This window comes from Emydura macquarii, unplaced genomic scaffold (assembly GCF_026122565.2).
Source record: "Emydura macquarii macquarii isolate MOO-44397 ecotype Brisbane River unplaced genomic scaffold, CSIRO-AGI_Emac_v2 contig_968, whole genome shotgun sequence".
NCBI lineage: Eukaryota > Metazoa > Chordata > Testudines > Chelidae > Emydura > Emydura macquarii.
In genome coordinates, this window is record NW_027131105.1 from 10,354,654 (window position 1) to 10,373,127 (window position 18,474).

At 37.7% G+C, this 18,474-nt stretch overlaps 1 protein-coding gene across 1 annotated transcript in view; it reads left to right on the forward strand.

Moving 5' to 3' along the window:
* Positions 1-8,425, forward strand: part of CACNA2D3 (calcium voltage-gated channel auxiliary subunit alpha2delta 3) — a 665,237-nt gene extending 656,812 nt beyond the window's left edge. The window contains exons 35-37 of the mRNA XM_067544184.1: positions 6,293-6,405; positions 7,276-7,358; positions 8,006-8,425. Coding sequence (XP_067400285.1) covers positions 6,293-6,405; positions 7,276-7,358; positions 8,006-8,098 — 289 coding nt within the window. The 3' untranslated portion in view covers positions 8,099-8,425. The remainder of the gene's footprint in view (positions 1-6,292; positions 6,406-7,275; positions 7,359-8,005) is intronic.
* The last annotated feature ends 10,049 nt before the right edge of the window (positions 8,426-18,474 follow it).

Consider the following 18,474-nt stretch of genomic DNA (forward strand, 5'->3'; position numbering starts at 1 on the left):
CAGAATGGAATGTCCATGGATGTAACAGAGACAAACTTTTGTCCATATTAAGCTCTTTGGGACAGGACATGAGCCTTATTTTATATTTTGTAAACCCTCCTGCAACATTTATGGCGCTGTGATTCCAAGTATCTACCATCTCTACAGTTTGCAAACTTCAGTTTTGAAATTATGTCCATAGATTAAAATTGTATATAGACGTTTAGTCATGGTAAACAACTTGACTAAAACTATGTATGAGTGAATGTAAGAAATTCAGATTTAAAGTTTGGAATATCACTTGAAAGTCTTGAAATTCAACTGCTAATAGAATCAATGTTGTAGTTCAGATGTCTGCCACAGCTGCATAACACAGGTAGTCTTGCTTATGATGCTTACTAAGTTTTATGCTGTCCCAAGAGGTTAGAAAGACATGGTTCATAACGGGGTTAGCTGGAGTTCCCCAGCTCTCTCTGCCCACCACACACACACACCATATTGAAACATCAAAGAATAAAGTAAAATTACTAAATTATTAAAAGTACGTCTTATTAAGATGCCCCTTAAAGCAGCAATTTAAAATATCATTAAAGATGCAAAATTGCTTGAAATAGATTTTGTTCAGTCTCATTCCACTCTTGAAAATGGGCTCGTTTTCATGGAAACTTTTACCAAAATATATGCATTTTTGAGCAAAATTGACCTGTTTCCAAGCAAAATGTGGGCCCGTTTTTTTAAATAAAGAAAGCTTTTGCTTTTTTTCCTCCCTCCAAAATAGCTTAAAAAGGAAAACTTAAAGGGTGTGGAATGTGAAAAAATTGGTGCTTGACTCTAAATCAAAATAGTGAATTTCATGCAGTTCTGCCTTTAAGCCTTATTTCCTCTTTGGCTACAGCAAGAAAGTAGTTTAGATTTTATTTTCTTTTGCCCTCCCACCCCCACTTCCTTTTCAAGTGCTTAATGTCTTCTTTCCCCACCTTTCCTTATAAAAGCAGAGTGAAGATACACTTCCTGTACAAGGCTGTATTGAGCCTCTGGATCTACACTGTAAATAAACCAAACCAGTTCCACAGTAGATGAAAGATGGATAGAATGATTAATAAGGTTCTTGTTGACTCAGTGTGGCTTCAGTATAACAAGGACCATGGGAGTTTGTGATGTTTTCTGTATGGAGAAGTATGCAAGGCTCTCTGTGTGCTATCATTATCAAAACCAATATTTGCTTATCATGGATGGCAATTGATAATGACGACGACGACGATGATACTGTTGTAAAGCAAAAGTCTCAAACCAAAAGTTACATTATGTAACTTAAAAAAAGCCTTTACTCTTTAACCTTGAAACATTCTCCATAAATATTTAAACATAGATAATCCTTTTGATTGTTAAACCAGTAAAAAAAAAAATCAATAAAATCTTCAGTCCATCACTGATATTTGGCTCCCATATTACTGGTGACACAAATAACAGTCTAACCCAGCAGGTGACTCAGATATACTCATTGAAATCTAGACTTTGGAGACTCACTGAGGAGCCCATTTGAAAGCTGACTCCATTTTTGCTACTTTGTCAGCAACTCCCTTTATTTTCCCCTGCAGCCAATTGAAGATATTTGTGTTGGAGTTTTTTCTCCCTCACAACTAGAGCTTGGCACACACTGCAAAATATTTTGGTTGACTATTTCAGTTTTTAAATGACTTGACTCTGTTTGTGATTATGCACCTTTTGTGTTCTCTGGTCAAGCTACTGAGAGTCACTGGCATGAACATTCATTCAAAGTGAATTTCAAAGTTGCATGTGTAGAGCCCTGCACAGATACAAAAATGTGCATCCGTGTCCCATCTGCAAGATCAACTTCTATCCAACCTGCAATCTGCACTCCCTAGTTTAGATCTAGGCACATTCACACCACACCCACAGCTCATCAACTGTTCAGTCACCAATCAGTGGCCAGCCTCGGGGCCCCCCACCAAACAGCTGATCAGCAGCGGACTCCCACTCCCGGATCTTGAAGGCGGGGAAGCAGCCTCAAAGGCTATGAACTGTAGATAGCTGCTTCCCCACCTTTGAGATCCACATCCTATCCACAATCCGTGGTTTTTCAAGGCTGTATGCGTGTGCATATAACCATGGAAACTGAATTTTAAACTTAGATGTAAGTATTAATGCTGGGGATGCTTGAATGCTTACCCAATTTGTGGGTGGAAATGATACCATGTGACTTGCTAACCAATGCAGTTTGAATAGTGAATACCTGCAGAAAATTTGCTTGCAATCCTGTGAGGTTAAAAAGTCACCCAAAATCCATGAAGTTGCTTTGAATAACATCAACTGAAATAAAATGTGATCTGCTTGTGAATGTTCCACAAGTAGAAAAGCAGGCTAAATCGGTCAAACATGAGTATTACTCCCATATTACTCACTCAGCTTTACTCAACCCACGTTCCTCACCTGGATATGATGATCACAGCCTAATCCTTTGTTTATGACTGGTGAAGACACACATTCAGCATTGCAACTTCACTTCATGATTAGGTTTGAGAATTGTAAGGGAGAAAACTTTTGTTTGAATCACACACAAAAAAAGCAAGTGAGTAAAGTAAAGTTTATCCCACTAAATTCAAAACTTCCATCTTTATTTTCTATGAGTCTATATTAGATGAATTTACTGCATGTGATAGACAACGTGTATTGGAGTTTCTTCAATGAAAAAAATACCTTAGTAGCTTCAGGAGTGTAAGCATTAGCTGTTTTTATTGTAGGAGGCTTGAATTCAAATATGCCCTATTTGAAAAAAGCATTCATAGTCAGGACATTGAAGTAAATAGGACTTAAGCGGACATTTAAAGTTCAGTTCACATGTGCTTAAATACTGTTCTCAACAGGAATGGACTTAAGGATGCGCTCCAGGGTTTTCCTGAATCAGAGCCTTATGAAGTAGCAAAGCTTAATTGAATGCACTCTTAGACTGGTGCAAATAGTCCAGCTGTGCCATCTTGCAAGGTGCTTGTCACTCACCAGTGGCTGTGGGACAGACTAGTTGGGCTGTGAGGTGCAGCAACAGGCAAATAAATTTAAACTTTGCATGGGTTTACCCCCTTTGGAGGACAGATACATCTTCAGAGTTAGGTACCAAGTATCTTAAAAACATCTGCGATAGATAAACATGCATCCTATTTATACTATGGAATTATCACGCCATTCGCTGTTGAGATGGTTCTGGACTGAGAAGAGAACCAGATCAATATCTTGTCAATGGGAGCAGTGTGACAGACAGATGTGTATCAACTATAGCAAGCCCAGAAATGTTTTCAGATCAACTTAATAGTGGGTTCCTTGTAAATACATTGCATACAGTTTCCTGCAGTTCACATGTGTACATGAATACACCGAATTACCAAGTCCAACAGTATTGTTAAGTAGAGCTAAGGCGGAAATGTGTTTCTCATCCACAAAATGTTTTGAGATTTCAAAAAATTTCCTGTTCTATATCGGGACAAGTCAAGACTTGTCAACATTTCCCATCCCCACCCCTTTGGGATTGGGGCAGGAGAGAGAGAGACACATATACACACATTCCAGAATAGCCAATAGCCTGGCTGGTGGTTAGGGATGGGAGACGGAGGTTCAAATCCCTAATCTGTCTGATTCAGACCAGGGACGTGAATCTGGGCCTCCCAGGTGGATTCCCTAACCACTGGACTATTGGCTGTTCTGAGATGGCACGTTGGTTTTGACCAGAAAATTCCATCCTGGACCCAAGAAACCTTTCTTAACAAAAGTTTAGACAAAGCTGGCGTGTTCCTGTGAAATATTTCGGTTTCAACAAATTGGCGTTTTCCTGTCAAAAATATTAACATCAAAAAAAATTTCCAACCAGCTCTAATCTTAAGGGTGTTTCATTCCTAACAGTCTTTACAGCTTCTGACTTTGTGGAGAAGCAACTCATGTAGAAGTCTACTCAGCATCATGGCTGCCAGCTGTAGATTCACTTTTGCCTTAAAGCACTTCCTGCTTTCTTTCCACTAGGTGAAGTTAAAGGAAAAATTTAGGAATTTTTTAAGAGACACACTAGTCTCTACTGTACAATCATTATAACACCACAGAGGAGGAAAAAATAAATGGCAAATATGTCCAAAAGCCCCAAATGCCCTGGATGTAAGATGCATGTTTTCTAACAGGTCTAAGTGTCCCTGGGAGGGCTTCAAAATGGGGGCAATCCACAAACGAAGTTCAATGTTAAGGGGGTGGCCTCGTAGAGTAATTCAAATGAACAGTAATGGTATCAGCACTTTTGAGTATCTGCTCTCAGATTTTTTTCCTGAGCTGATTTTACAGATACAATAAATATGAATATAGTTTCCAGAAAGCATAGGACTGGGTTGTTTCAGTTCCTCGAGTGGATAAACTGAAATTGCATTTTCCCTCCTTTGGGATCTGATTTATTTATAACTTTCTGAGATATTCATGCATATAAAATTTTGCTGTTATTTTCTGTGAAAGAATTTTCCTTCTTTCCTTTTATTGGCCCCCTTTCTTCCACACACAAAGCCACAGATGCTCCATTACAGTGATGTCAGCCTTGCTACATGCTCCAGCTGTTTAGGTGCATTTATAAAGTTCAGCCCTGTATATTATACCATAAATGTATATTTCATGTATAAACATAAAGCTAACATATTGCAGATCTCTCTAAGTGTAACTTTAATGGAGGTTCAGTGAGTTTTAAAAATATTGAGAAGTGTTTAATCTTTCTGTTGGCAATTTTTTTATAGCAGGTTTTCCAATTATTCTTTTCTCAAGCTAGCTTCAAAGATTCCCCCCCCCCCCTGTATTTCATATTCTGTAATTTTTGGAAAAGCAGGGAGTTTTTTTAGTAAGACAATATGTATTTTAAATAGAGACGTCTGAGTGAAAATATGCTTCTGTCCACATCTACTCATGTGCAAGCCCTCATTACCTTCATGCGTGCTCACCAGTTCAGCATACCGAAAAACCTCATTTTTGGATGTGCCAACTTTCAAAGATGTTACGTGTCCCAAGATGTTGTTATATTGACCTTATATATAAATACTGACATGGGTAAAATAAAATTTTAAAAAAATAAAACAAGGTCCAAACTATAGGGGTCTTGTCTTGTGTCCTGAATTTCAGAATAGGAGGTGAATTGTGCCCACTAGACATAGCCTGGAGTAGGATCTTTACGATGCAGCCTCACCTCTTTTGCCTCAGATTATCTTGCAGTGTGCAATTTGTACCATCCTGTAAATCTCAGGCTCCGGCTCCTCCACATCTCCCTTCCCCTGAGTCGGTGCATGAAGAGTCCATTCCAACTCCCATTGAAATTATTAGACGCCTTTTGGCTTCAATAGGAGTTGACTCATGCTGAGAAGGAGCATTCACTGCACTCCCTTGGGTGTAGTGCTTTTTATATTTACTAGCAATATATGTTTTGTTCTTACATCTGAATTTCATGTACATCTTGTTGTTGTAATTTAACCGAGGTGCTGAGATGTAGATATATACAGTACGTTTTCTAGTTGGTTGCAAAATACACCTCCTGACTCATAAATATTTGAGGCATAATCTTGGTTCCATTGGCTTGGCAATATGACGACTCTCAGCAGGGCAAGATGTCTGGTAACTGGGATCCTGTTCCTTAGTTAATGCTGTTTAATGCAAGATCAGCGGTGAATAAAACCACCCATAATTTGATGACCATGCAGTCCCCGACTTTGAATGTATATTGAGACATAGCTGAAGGATATTGGCAGACCTTGATCAGCACGGTAATTATGCAGGATCCTGGGCAGTTATTACATACTTATCCTAATAGTAAGTATTCTAATAGTAAATATATAACCTGTGATTCAGTTTGAAGCAAAAATTCAAGAGCATAAAATAAATCCACAAATTATATTAAAATACACTTGACTCCTGTGACCCTGGGGGAAGGTGATGGGCATGTGCACAAATCCAATAGCTGTGCTCTCAGGCCATACCTACTGATCAATTTTGTACCAATCTATTCAGTACTGGGGCAGAGCCCCCGATGTAGGGGACCTTCTATGCAGCTATTCGCCTCAGGCATATATACCCCAAAGGGCATTAGAGTTTATGAGGCGAGGAAAGTTTTTCCCAGGCCTCACTGTACATGAATGACTTTCACTGTCAGTCATATTTTGCACGTGCTGTGTCTGGTTTATTATTATTTATTATTATTGTTGACATATTAACAAAAACCTATTGCTAAGAAATGTGGTCATGTTCAATAGAAAATGTTACTATTAATTACTGACTCTTAAATTTACAGGTCCTTTGTCATCCAGCAAATCCCAAGCAGCAATCTCTTCATGGTGGTAGTAGATAATGAATGCAACTGTGACTCTTTCTTGCCAATTACCATGGAACCCATAGAAATAAGGTATATCCTTTATTTTGAAGATTTTCAGAGGGAGACTTAAAGTGCAAATATTGAAAAATTGTTCACCAGATACATGCTTTCGAAAAATTTTTCCTGTATGATTCAGGAGCCTAACAAGTGTTGTAAATTATCATGACCTTATTGAAGTCAAGACAGCTGAGAATCTGCTCCTTAGTCTCATTTTCTGAAGTGACTTAGGCATTTAAGAGCCTAAATCCCATTGAAAGCCCTTTTGTAAGGCACATACATGCATATTTAGGCACATAAGCATCTTTGTAAATCTGGCCCTAAGTGCATAAGTCACTTCTGAAAATGGTATGTAGCCTCCTAAATCTTTGGTGCTTTTGAAAATTGTACCCATATTGCCAAAGATTATTTATTACATTACAATAAAGGAGGTATCCATGTTTAAAAAATAATCTTTTCCTAAACTTTGTATTTAGGGCAGGATTGCTACACTGAAAGCTATCACTTCTGAAAATATAAAAAATAGATTCTGTAACAAAGTAAATTGACAACTTAATTTGTAATCTAAACACATCTTGTTCTTTTGCCACACTGGAGTTTGGGATTTGTTTCTTCTCATAAATAGGAATTCAATAAAGGGAATCTGCAGTGTATTTTTATTGCTGAGAGATAGATCTTTCAAAGGACTGTTTGGTCATGTTAAGTGCAGATGACATGGTCTAAACTACACAACGTTGGGAAGAACGGCAATAGAATTATGTCCCATGTCTTTTGTTAATTGGTTGGATTTTGGAGGAGAGGGAGGAGGAAGGGCTGGCTGGCTGGACTTCATTTCAAATCCCTTTAAACAAACTTTGAATATTTAAATGCAATGTTCATAAGATTTCTCCTTAACTACTGTGAACATAATGAATCCCTTAAATGTGAACGTTTAAAATCTCAGAAGATTAGAAGACGTCCGGAATCTTGCCATGGATTTCATCCTGAAGTAAGTATTTATACTGCTTTATTTCCTCTATGGTAAATATTTTTTCTAGAGTAGATATTTAGAAAATTGTCTTCTAGTATGAAAAGCAACTAAATATTTTGGACATTCTGAACATAGTAGTAAGGGAAAGTTGCTAAATGATTGCAAGCAAAGAAGACTTTGTCTAGTGGGTTTGTACTCCATTTCTCAATGAAGTGCTGATTTTGTCTGTCACAGCACAAGCTGTAAGAGGCAGAGACATGACCTGAGCACAGAATTGACAGCTAGGAACTTCTGAGGTCTTATTCAGGGTCCAAAACTGACTGCAAGATTTGTTGATTGGTTTAGCTGGGACTCCTACACAATGCTTTTGAGATGTAATGCTCTACACAATTCTACATATAATTATAAGTAACTTATGTATTTTATGAGCTTGAATATCCATTCTGCTGAGGCGCAGAGGGAAAGTGACTTGCCCAAGGTCACCCACCAAGACAGTGGCAGAGCCAGGAATAGCTTCCTGATAGTTCTTATTTTTTCTGTGCTTTGATTACACATATTTTGTTCTGTTGTATCTGCCATTTACTGCATATGTGCTTTGATAAAATCCAAGCATCACCATGAATCTTAATGCTTTTGTCTTAATTCTTCTTTGTTTTTTTCTTTAGGAGAATGCAAGAGAATGTGGTGGTGTTCTAGGCCTTAGTGCTAAACCTACTCTTGTTCTTCTTCCACTGCTTTTGGCAATTTTCTCAAGGTGACGTTGACTGATACGTTCACTTGGCATGCTAAATACATGGATAAACTGTGAACTGAGAAATGGTGCAACACAGAAGACCTGAAATATAGTCAAAACATCAGCATTTCATGATTTTAAACTGTTGATGAGATAAACTCTTAAACATATGTTGAAAAAGGTTTATCTTTTTACTTTGCAAGTCATGCAAATGTGAATTTGCCATATGATAGTGACAATTCATCAAAAAAGGACTTTAAGAGCTATACACAGGTGTCCATTACTTTCTGCTTTGTCCCATTGAAACCAATTTAAAACTGTACTTTTTAAATAAAGTATATTAAAATCACAATTTCACTGTGTATTTTTTTAAATATAGTAACTAAACATTTTTCCTGAACTAGTAATTTGAACATAATAAAACAAGTAAGGGGAGATTTCACTTGTGTGGGATTTGTTAAACTGAGATAGTGGGAAGATAGAGAATAATACATACCTAATTTTTATAATAAAGGCTGCGTGACTTGTATTAATACCCAAGTTAATGGACCGAAAGCATGTCCTTAAAGTTGTGGATATGCTTAATTTACTTTGCTGAACTGGGATATAGATAATGTACTCTGATGATTTACAGTGAAACTGGAGCTTTTTTAATGTCGATGTAAAGAAAATCCTACCGCATTTAGAGTATGAGCTAAAGCCCATTGAAGTCTTTACTAACTTCAAGAGGTTTTGGATCTGGTTCTTTAGGAATATATATCACAAGTGGCAGAATTCAATATTTAACACTTTTTAAAAGATATTAAAATGTTTCACATTTACAAATAAAATAAACAAGGAGATGATGATGATAATAATACATGAGCATTTATATTCTGCTCCTCGGCTTCAAAATATTTTTTTTACACATATTAACTGTGGAATAGTTAGAGAAGTTGCCGATGGTAAAATGGAGACACAAAGACGTCGCGACTTGCCCAAGTCACACAATGAGTCAAGGGCACAGCAAGTCAGGATTCCTTAGTCCTGGTGCCTTGTTTATTCCTCAGTCAGGATCACACAACCCCAAATCTGTAACTGGAAATCAGCTTGAGAGAAAAAAAAAGGTTATGCAAGACTTGGATATCTTTGCATGCTTTACTTAGAAACATATTGTAACTATTCAGACTGATTCTTCATTCAGTAGCTGGGTCCCAGAGTAAACGCTGCCTAATATAATTAAGTGAGACCACAATCAACATGTTAAAAATTTGTTTAATTTGGTAGCAGAGGACGGCTGACAGTAAGTATAGTTAAAAAAAAAAAAAAAAAAAAGAAAAAAAAGTTCAGAGCGTTTTAAAGCTCTAGACAAAAAGAGATGTTTATAAATCTCCTGAGTATTGGCAACTTGCCCCTTTCAATTTACTAGTAATGTTTTGATTGTAAATATGATGTCTGAGGAGCTTGATCTTGGAAATACAAGAACAGAAATCCAAAGTGTGATTGGTCTATGAAACGTTCTGTATAAACTAAAGGAATCCTATCAAGGAAATAACATCATAAAAACATGACCAGTTAAAAATACACCATAGTAGCTTTAAGATTAAATACTATGCTTCTAAATCTGGTGATAGAGTTTTCCCAGTAGGAAGAAAAGAAAGCCCTTTTCCCTTGAACAAATACTGAATGTAATGTGTGTCTCTCACTGATAAGAACAGAGGTTGTGTGTGCTAAGAAAGGGCTGTCTCTCAAATGATACAACCAAGTAAAGGCTTAAAACAAAACATTTACTTGGTGTGGTGAGTTACTATTAATGTGTTAAGAATTAAAATGAAATTTGGAATAGGGGTGTGAAAAAATTCCCAGTCCAGGCAAGTGGAAAGGGAGGCAGGAATCTTTCTAATTAATTATTTTGAATATATCAACCTTTGAATGTAATCCTAACTGATGCTAGAAATGGCTATTGCTGTTACAAAGAAAAGATCTTCTTAAGAAATGAACTAAATGAGCAAATTGATTTCTTGCTGAACTAAAGTGAACATTTCTAGTAATTCATTGTTAATTATGGAAAGTAGCAGACTAGTTTTATATTCAATACTAAGCATGGAAGGAAAAAGAAAGATTAAAATATGACAGGTTAAATGAATATTGCTCAGAAAAACAAGACAGCTCATTTTCTTTCTCTAATGAGTTAGTCAAAATTATAAAGAACTAATTCATTAATGTGTATCAAACCACTTACTATGCAGAACAGCATAACCCAAAGAAAAGAACTGTTGGGTATAAAGGGATGTTTCATCCAAGATGTCTGCTAGTGAAGACATTTTTAAAGTGTGGGCAAGTTCCTTTAGAACTTGGTTGTTTTCTGGTGTGGGGTTTATCTAATTCTACTATCTACTGATTTGGCACTGCAATTTCTCAAATTCTGTCTTCAGATTTAAGTTCCCTAACTGATGATATTCCTTCTAGTCAACTGAACATTAGATGTATAAAATGCTCTATAGGAACTTATTCTGTGTTCTAGGCATCATTCATGGGGGCATGGCACAGCTCAGGCAGATTGGTAATATCCTGTGTGGTCCTTAATTCCATGAATCCACTGGCCTTAAAATCCTGAGTCGACATTCAGAGATGATAAAGAGAGACTGGACTGCAACCCACTAACATATTACAGGTGACAGGGGATGGAATTAAATTCCATCTGCCCTCCAGTCCTGGGTTACTGCCCCCCTCCCGATTAAATTGGCTTGTGAAGGAGTAAATGTCACCTATGCTGAAAAAAGTGCCAATCTTTTAGCAGTGTCAGTCTCAGCGTGTCCTGTTGCTGTCAGTGGGATAAACACTAGAAAATACTATGGCACTTCCTAAAAGATTCTGTGATACTATGGTGGTGGATACTGTATGAACAAGTGGATGGATGGATAAAATCCACTTGGTAAACACTGATCTTCATGAAACGTGCAGTACCTGATAAAGACCTGATCCAAACCCTAATTAAGTCAACAGAAAGAAAAAACAGGTGCATACCCAGTAACTGTATATATATATTTAATAAGCAGGAAATTCAGATATAAATCCATATTTTTATCATCCTGAATTCTGAGGCTAGATCCAAATACAACCATGATAATATCACTATGTATTTCTACACAGTAATAGGCATAGTTGCAGGATTCTGCTGCTGCTATTTTTCTTGGTAATGGCATTGATTTTAGACTTCTTAACCCCAGCTGCCTATTTTTCCTTTAATCTTGATACAGAGAAAACTACTTTGGGGCTCAGGACCAGACTTGGACGCACCATTTTCTAATAGCTTGTGTGGGGGAAAAATAGTCTGCTTGTAGTTGTCACTGCTGCAAACACTCCTTTAAAATTGTATCAGCCATAGCCCGAGGGGGATTCTGCAGCTGTGCCATCTCCGCTCCTTGTTTCTGTGACACTGAGACAGCCCAATCCACTGCCAGGGCCAAGTCTGCTATATATATATGTTAGGCAAAACAGGTGGTTGCCTAGGGCAGGAAGATAGTAAAGGCTGCAATGATTGTTTCATTGTGTAAGTGGCTACAAGGGCCATTTCTGTATTTGCTGGTAGTGAAATCCGCAGAACAAGACACTGGCCTTTGGAGCCCTTTGGTTTCTGAAGACAAGGTTGAAGCTTGTATTTAGAGGGCTTGGGTGAAAGCAGGCCGAGTTGTTTCCTTTTCTCTCTTACGCCCTTTAGGGTCTCCCTGTGCCATTTATACTTTGCCCTTTTATGTCCCTTAGAAATGGGAACCATGGGAACTACATGATCCTTGTCTCCATTGTCCACTCATTCTCCTCCCTTAAGAGAGAGACATACATAACAACTATTTTGAAAGCTTTCCCCTCCCATCCCCCCCAAAAAAAAACTGCAAAAAAAATTCCAACTCTGTGAAAATATTAGATGGTTGACCTTAATTTTTCCTGCTTAATTACACTGTTTCCTAAACCATCCTCCCAAGATACCTGTGTGAGTACCTTCTTCTTCACAGTGGGTCTGACTGTTCCTGGCCTTGCTGGTAAAATTCAGGCCACGAATTGGGAATTATTATTTGATCTGTGCTCATATTTGTTATTTTTTTCAGTGAAATTAACGTATTCTAGTGAAAATAAATATTTTCCTTAGATGAAAATTATTGAATTTTCACCTGTGGAAGGTGTTAGGATTTTCTTCTTCCCACAAAATTGCTGACAAGTCAAATATTCATACAGCTGTAGTGGCAGTTACAACTAGGCACCCTCGTCAAATGGGTGACACTTCAGTGGTTCAGAATTCAGATGGTGCAGTTCACATAAACACCAGGAAGTTCATATACCTACCTGAGTTGTATCTGAATAATCCACAAAGGAGCTCTCTCCCCAACAAGGCCCAACTCTCCTGTATTTTAATGAGTGAGTCCCTGAAAGCCTGTCTCTTCCCAAATCAAGTCTGAAGGCAACCTCTTCCATTTTCTGCCTTTTTAGCAGTTGGCCAATATCCTTAGTTCCTATCTCTGCTTCTCTAAGGGTAGCCAATATGTTAACACCCGTATACTAGCTCTTTGGGGGGCTTTGCTTCCTCTTAAAAATTGTTAGCCCTGTTCTCTTCCACAAATCCAATTTGGGAGCTGGCTGAAATGTAGCAAAATGTACTATATCCTGGGGAAAAGTGGGACACAGGTGGGAGGAAAACTTCCTCAAATGTTTTAGAGCCTCAGTAAAGTAACTTTGGTTTCACTGCAGTTTTATAAATATACCGTGTGCTATTTCAGTCAAACCAGTTCAACAAACCCTACTCAGGATTATCACAAAAGTTTTTAAAGCAAATTGATTGATCCTTGATAAAGAACCACAATTCTCCCTTGGTATTTTTCAAATGAATTTGAATGGGAACTTTGCTGGAGGCATGTTAAACAAGAGGGTGACTCCCAATGGGTTGAAATTTTGAACTAGATAGTATTAGTTTTTGTTTTTAGAGAAAAAAAAACCCCAAATGAGTCCAAAAATCCAAAGTTCTGGATAACAGGTGCTTGGAGGAAGCTAAAAGAGCATTTGTGACCATCAATCGGGGATCTGAACCCCAAACAGCAGGGGAGAAAACTTCTTCTGGGGATACATTTCAGAAGAATACATTGCAACAGTTTGCTGAATTACAAAAAGAAGAGGAGCGAACACAACAGTTATCCATCACTTTGGAGACAAATGGGACAGTACCTTCCGATTCTGTGAACATTGGACCTCTTGCCTGGATGGCTGGAGATGCTGGTGGCTTGATGTAAGTGAGAAACTGTTTTAGGCAAAGACATAAGTTGCTAGAATTAAGTTTTAGGCAATAGAAAGTGTGTTATTTTTGTAATCCTTTACTATCGCTTGCTTTCTTGCTTCGTATCCCTTAAATCTGTGTTCTCTTATTAATGAATTTACTCTTAGTTTTACTATAAACTATCTCAGTGCTGTGTATTGAGGTAAAGAGTGTGTCCTCAGCTAACAGGCTGGTCTGTATTCGGTGCCTTTGGAGACAGCGGATTTACTAATTTCTGTCAGTGACCAGTGAGAGGACGGGACACTACAGAGAGACGTCTCTCAGGTACTTGGGAACTGGAGTTCACTGATTGTTACCTGCAAGGTGAGATTAAGACTGGCAGAGAGTCTCGAGGCGTTTGCTGGTGAAACAGAAAGACTTGGATGGCAGGTAGCTGGCTCACAGTCTAAGCTTCAGCAAAGTTATCTCTTGCTAAGGCAGAGAGGGAACACAGTGTCTTACAGTGCTGGGTTCCCAGAGGAGAGCATCACAGCAAATGTTGCTCCTGAGGACAAGACTGGTAGAGCAACACTTGCATATATGATGGGACTAACCAACAGTCTCCATTGATAAATACATGCAATTGTGAGTTTAGAATAAATATGAGCTGTTGTCTGCCTGTTATCAACTGTGGCACTATTTTATCTGGAATTTATGGCTTGGATTTTTGAAAGCTCTCAGCACTGGCCTACCTTCCATTTAGTAATGGTAAATCTCCCGTTGACTTTAATGGAAAAGCAGATTTAGGTCAAGAAGCACGTTTGAAAATTTTCCCATTAATGATTTCAATGCAAGAACTCTAGAGATGCATGTTAAGGAAAGTAAAGGGTAGCTATATTACAGCTCAGGAAACAGTTGTTGGCGGTATTTATCAGAAACATTAAGTGTAAAAATTATACCCTAAACATTACTAGTTAGATTTGAAAGGATTAACTACATTGTCAGTGTTAAGGATTTGTAAATGTTCTCTACAGTATTAATCTGCTTGAAACGAAAGTGAGGGAAAAACAAGACATTATATTATAGTGAAACTCTTAAATTCTTTCCTTATGATGCATGCTAAATGTTCAACTACTGAGGTTTCATTTAATGTTTTTAATTGAATTAAGATGTTATTCAGTAAGCAGGTTAACATAATTGTTTAAGAGGCTGATAATTTTGAAATGAACATAATTAACTGAATTTGAATTAAGGCTGAATTTTGGAAATGTTGAGACTTGGTATACACTTGAAAGTTATATCAGCTTAGGTACATCCATCGGGGTGTGAAAAAACCACACTCCAACCGACCTAACTATGCTGCCAGAACACCCAGAGTAGATGCATTATGTCAACAGAAGAGTGCTTCCATCAACACAGTTAACATCGTTTGTAGAGATGATATTCTTACACACATAGAAAAACCCCTTTCTTTTGGTGTAAGAGGTGTCTGCACTACTGGGCTATGCTGGCACGTTTTTGTCAGAATAGGTATATCTCTACAGTATAATCACAGGCCAGGTCTACACTAACAAGTTAGATCGATCCAGCTATGTCGTGGGGGTGTGAAAAATCCACACCCCCTGAGCTGTGTAGTTAAGACGACCTAATTCCTGGTGAAGGCAATGCTAGGTCAACAGAAGAATTTTTCTGCCGACCTAGCTAGTGCCTCTCCGGGAGGTAGATTAACTACAGCGGTGGGAGAACCCTTCCCGTCACTGTAGTGAGTGTCTACACTGAAGCGCTGCTGCTCGGATATTTTAGTGTGGCCATAGCCACACATGAGTCTGTAGACTGCCTGAAACAATAGCTCAGAAGTGTGTGAACTGTTCCAGTCATCTCAATGAGTATTTACCTATTAAAACTTAAGAAGCCAATTCAATATCGACTATTTCATTTCTGATAATTTTGGCAGAAACATCAAGATAAGATGCATATCCCAAACTGTCTCCAACACCTCCCCAAGTGCCAAAAGCCCCAATTGTCTCCCACGCAGCTGCCAAAGCCTTCAGACAACTTCTGTGATGCAGTTAAATGTTATCTGTGCAAAGATCTGTGGCTGTTAAAAACTGAAGGTGAGGAGATACTGTAAAATAAATATGAAGATAAACAACACAAAGCCAACTGTATTGACTGTGTTATTTGTTATTCCTCATCATATTTAAAGATTTCTTTTTTTGTTTCATTTTACTTTAAATGAATGTGACTCAGAATTGCCAGTCTGTCACACGAGAGTGCTGCAGAATTCAAGGCCCTTGATATGGAGTTTAGATCCAGTTTGCTGGGGTGTCTGTGGAGCCTCAGCTATCTGTTACTGAATTCTTTATCAAAGGGATATAAGGAGCTGGCTTCTAGCATGGCCTCTTTAAGATCAAACTCAAAAGCTGGATCTTTCCTTTCAGATGTGATTTTGAACTCCACTAATGTATGCTAAAAGCAGCCATTTAAGAAGAGTTACACTTGACAATTTTGAGTCAGATTGAACCTTAACACCAGGAGTTCAAGTGGCCAATGTTAGGTTTGTTTGACTATGTTTGGATTTAGTTTGTAGCTTTAAAATAATGGGCATATCACCTAAATGAGAAAAGGAAGATCAGATTTCAGTGAACTGTAAGAAATGTTCTGAATTCAGCTATTCAAACCTCTTATGGAGAGTGTTAACTGGCTAATAGAAAATAACTAGTTGGAATAGCTGAAGTAGTCAAGAATGCTTTTAGCAAATATGCAGATAGCTCCTGAGATAAAAGGAAATATTGGATTCATTTCTTCTCTTTAGTGGTATATTGGCAATGGTCAGATTAGATTTTACTGGGGGGAAAAGGTTTATTTTTCATTAGTATGTCACAAGAAAAAATGGTAAAATAAAGTGATTTCACTATTTATAAACAGAAAGCTGGGAGTTCTGGATCTTCTAACACCACCTTTGAAACATGAATGTGATCACTACTACAGTTAGGATAGGACCCCAAGATCCTGTCAATATTTTATCATCAGTTGTAGTTAATTAAGCTGTTTTAGGTGCATTTGTCTCCATGTCTGTAGATGTGAGTGAAATAAAAAAACAAAAAGCTTTGCTTACACTGTTATTTTTCCAAGCATCAAACTGGGAAAAACCTAGACAGAGCCACAATTAATTTGTAATTTTGTTATCTATAACAAACTTTAAAAAGCAGTACACACAGGCTACTGATAACGACCCTAATGGAGGCTTGTGAGTTTCTGTGGTAGGATCTTTGTGGTTTTCAGAAAGATGTTTGATGTTAAAGAATTCCTCTTCCTTTTGTTCTGGAATCTTTAAAAGTCTGAGTCCAGAATTTTACAAGAAACCCAGGAAATCTATCCTCTGGCGCAGTGTTAAAAAAGAATATTCTAAGTTAAGCATAAAACCTGAAGCTAATGTGATACATTTAACTATATATAAGTATAGATACCTCAAGGTCTATTCAGTTAATATCCTCTAGGTCCATTAGTAGTAGTAGTACTACAACTAGAGATCTCTTTACCAAGATAAAAATTCTATGAGATATACAGGAAGGTCAAGAATCACTATTTTCCAATGATAAAGCCTTCCCTGGCAAGAAAAACCTCAGGAAATTATAAAAGTGTTTGTTTTATGGGAACTTAGAAAGCCATTGTTCAAGTTTATTTTTTAATCATGAAATCCTTTTGACATATGGCAATCATTATGTCTTTGCATCTGTCTATCTTGAAAGATTTTTTAAATTTTTTTTTAACAAAAGGAAAGTATTTAGAAGCCTTACATTTAACATATCTTTCAATAATCACTTAAGGACTACTACTTAACAGTAAACAGTGATCTTAAACAGCCTCACCAAGCATGTAAATAAGCTACAGTTCTTAATGCACCAAAGGTTGTCTCCTATTCTCAGTTCTGCATTTGGGACCTTTAGGCAATACTGTTTCAGATTAGGACAAAGCATGAATTTCTTAATTGTGCTTCACTAGAAAAAGGAAGGTTTTATCCTTCATGGCAGAAAAGTTGGAAATTTGTTCTGCCCATTCCTCTCCAAATATAGCAATCCTCTCTCTGTTAGGATCTGACAGATGTAAGATTACTATAGACAGGATACCCTAAGGAAAGATTAAAGTGTTGTATGAGAAAAAGGAAAAGCACCCCTTCCCCAACAGACTTTAAATGTTATATGCAGGAAGTGGACTACCTTGTAACACAGCAGGACTGGAAAGGGAGGATCATGGCTTCTTGAAAAGGAAGAATGACACCACATTTTTCTTTTCCTCCTGTGGTAACAGTCAGTAGAAATATCTGTGCCATATTCTTGGAAATATCAGCACACCAGAGTTCTTTGATGTAGACCTCCCTGGAAAATCTCTCCCATGCCCATGCAGAGGAAATTAAAAGGCATAGAATCCCATTTTTCTAGGTGATAGAAAGAGGGAAAGGAAAACATATTTTGTTTGAATATCATTTTCATGGCTTCTATATAAAAGATGTATTTGTAAAAGACTTCTGTATTTCAAGAGCAGGGATACAAATAAAGCTCACATGTGTAGTATGATAGACCCACCCAGATGAAAAGGGGACTGGGAACATAGTTTAACTTACAAGAAGGAACACATCTTGTGGGAGGAATCAATTAATATCCAAGAATGAGTTCATTAGTATAGACATAAACGCAACCAGCTGAGGAGTTGGGCAGGAAGGAAGTTGATACAATGCTACATTTAAAAGAAGAAAAACAAAAATAAGAAGGAAAGAGAGGAAAAAGTGGTATGAGAACAACAAAAATGAGTGAACCTGCTGAAATGGGATGGTTGCCTGTCCACAGATTCCTCTGTATTATCCTCTGGGGAAACAGAGGAACAGAGAAGTTAAGATCTTAAGTCTGGCTAAGAAAACTGGGGGAGTTGAGGATAGTCAAAACTTTGCAGAGTTGCTCTCTAAATAAAATGCCCAAAGGTGCTAAATGGATTTGTGGCAGAAATTACGATTCAGTGCCCCAGTCACCCCATCAGTTGTGCACATACAACTCACAAAGTTAATGAAGATGTGTGTACAGCTGATGTGATGATCTGATCTTGTTAAATGTTATCATCCAGCTCCGCCTGCTGAACTATGTTATGCTGCCATGTTGCATGGCAAACTGACTATGAAAAACTGT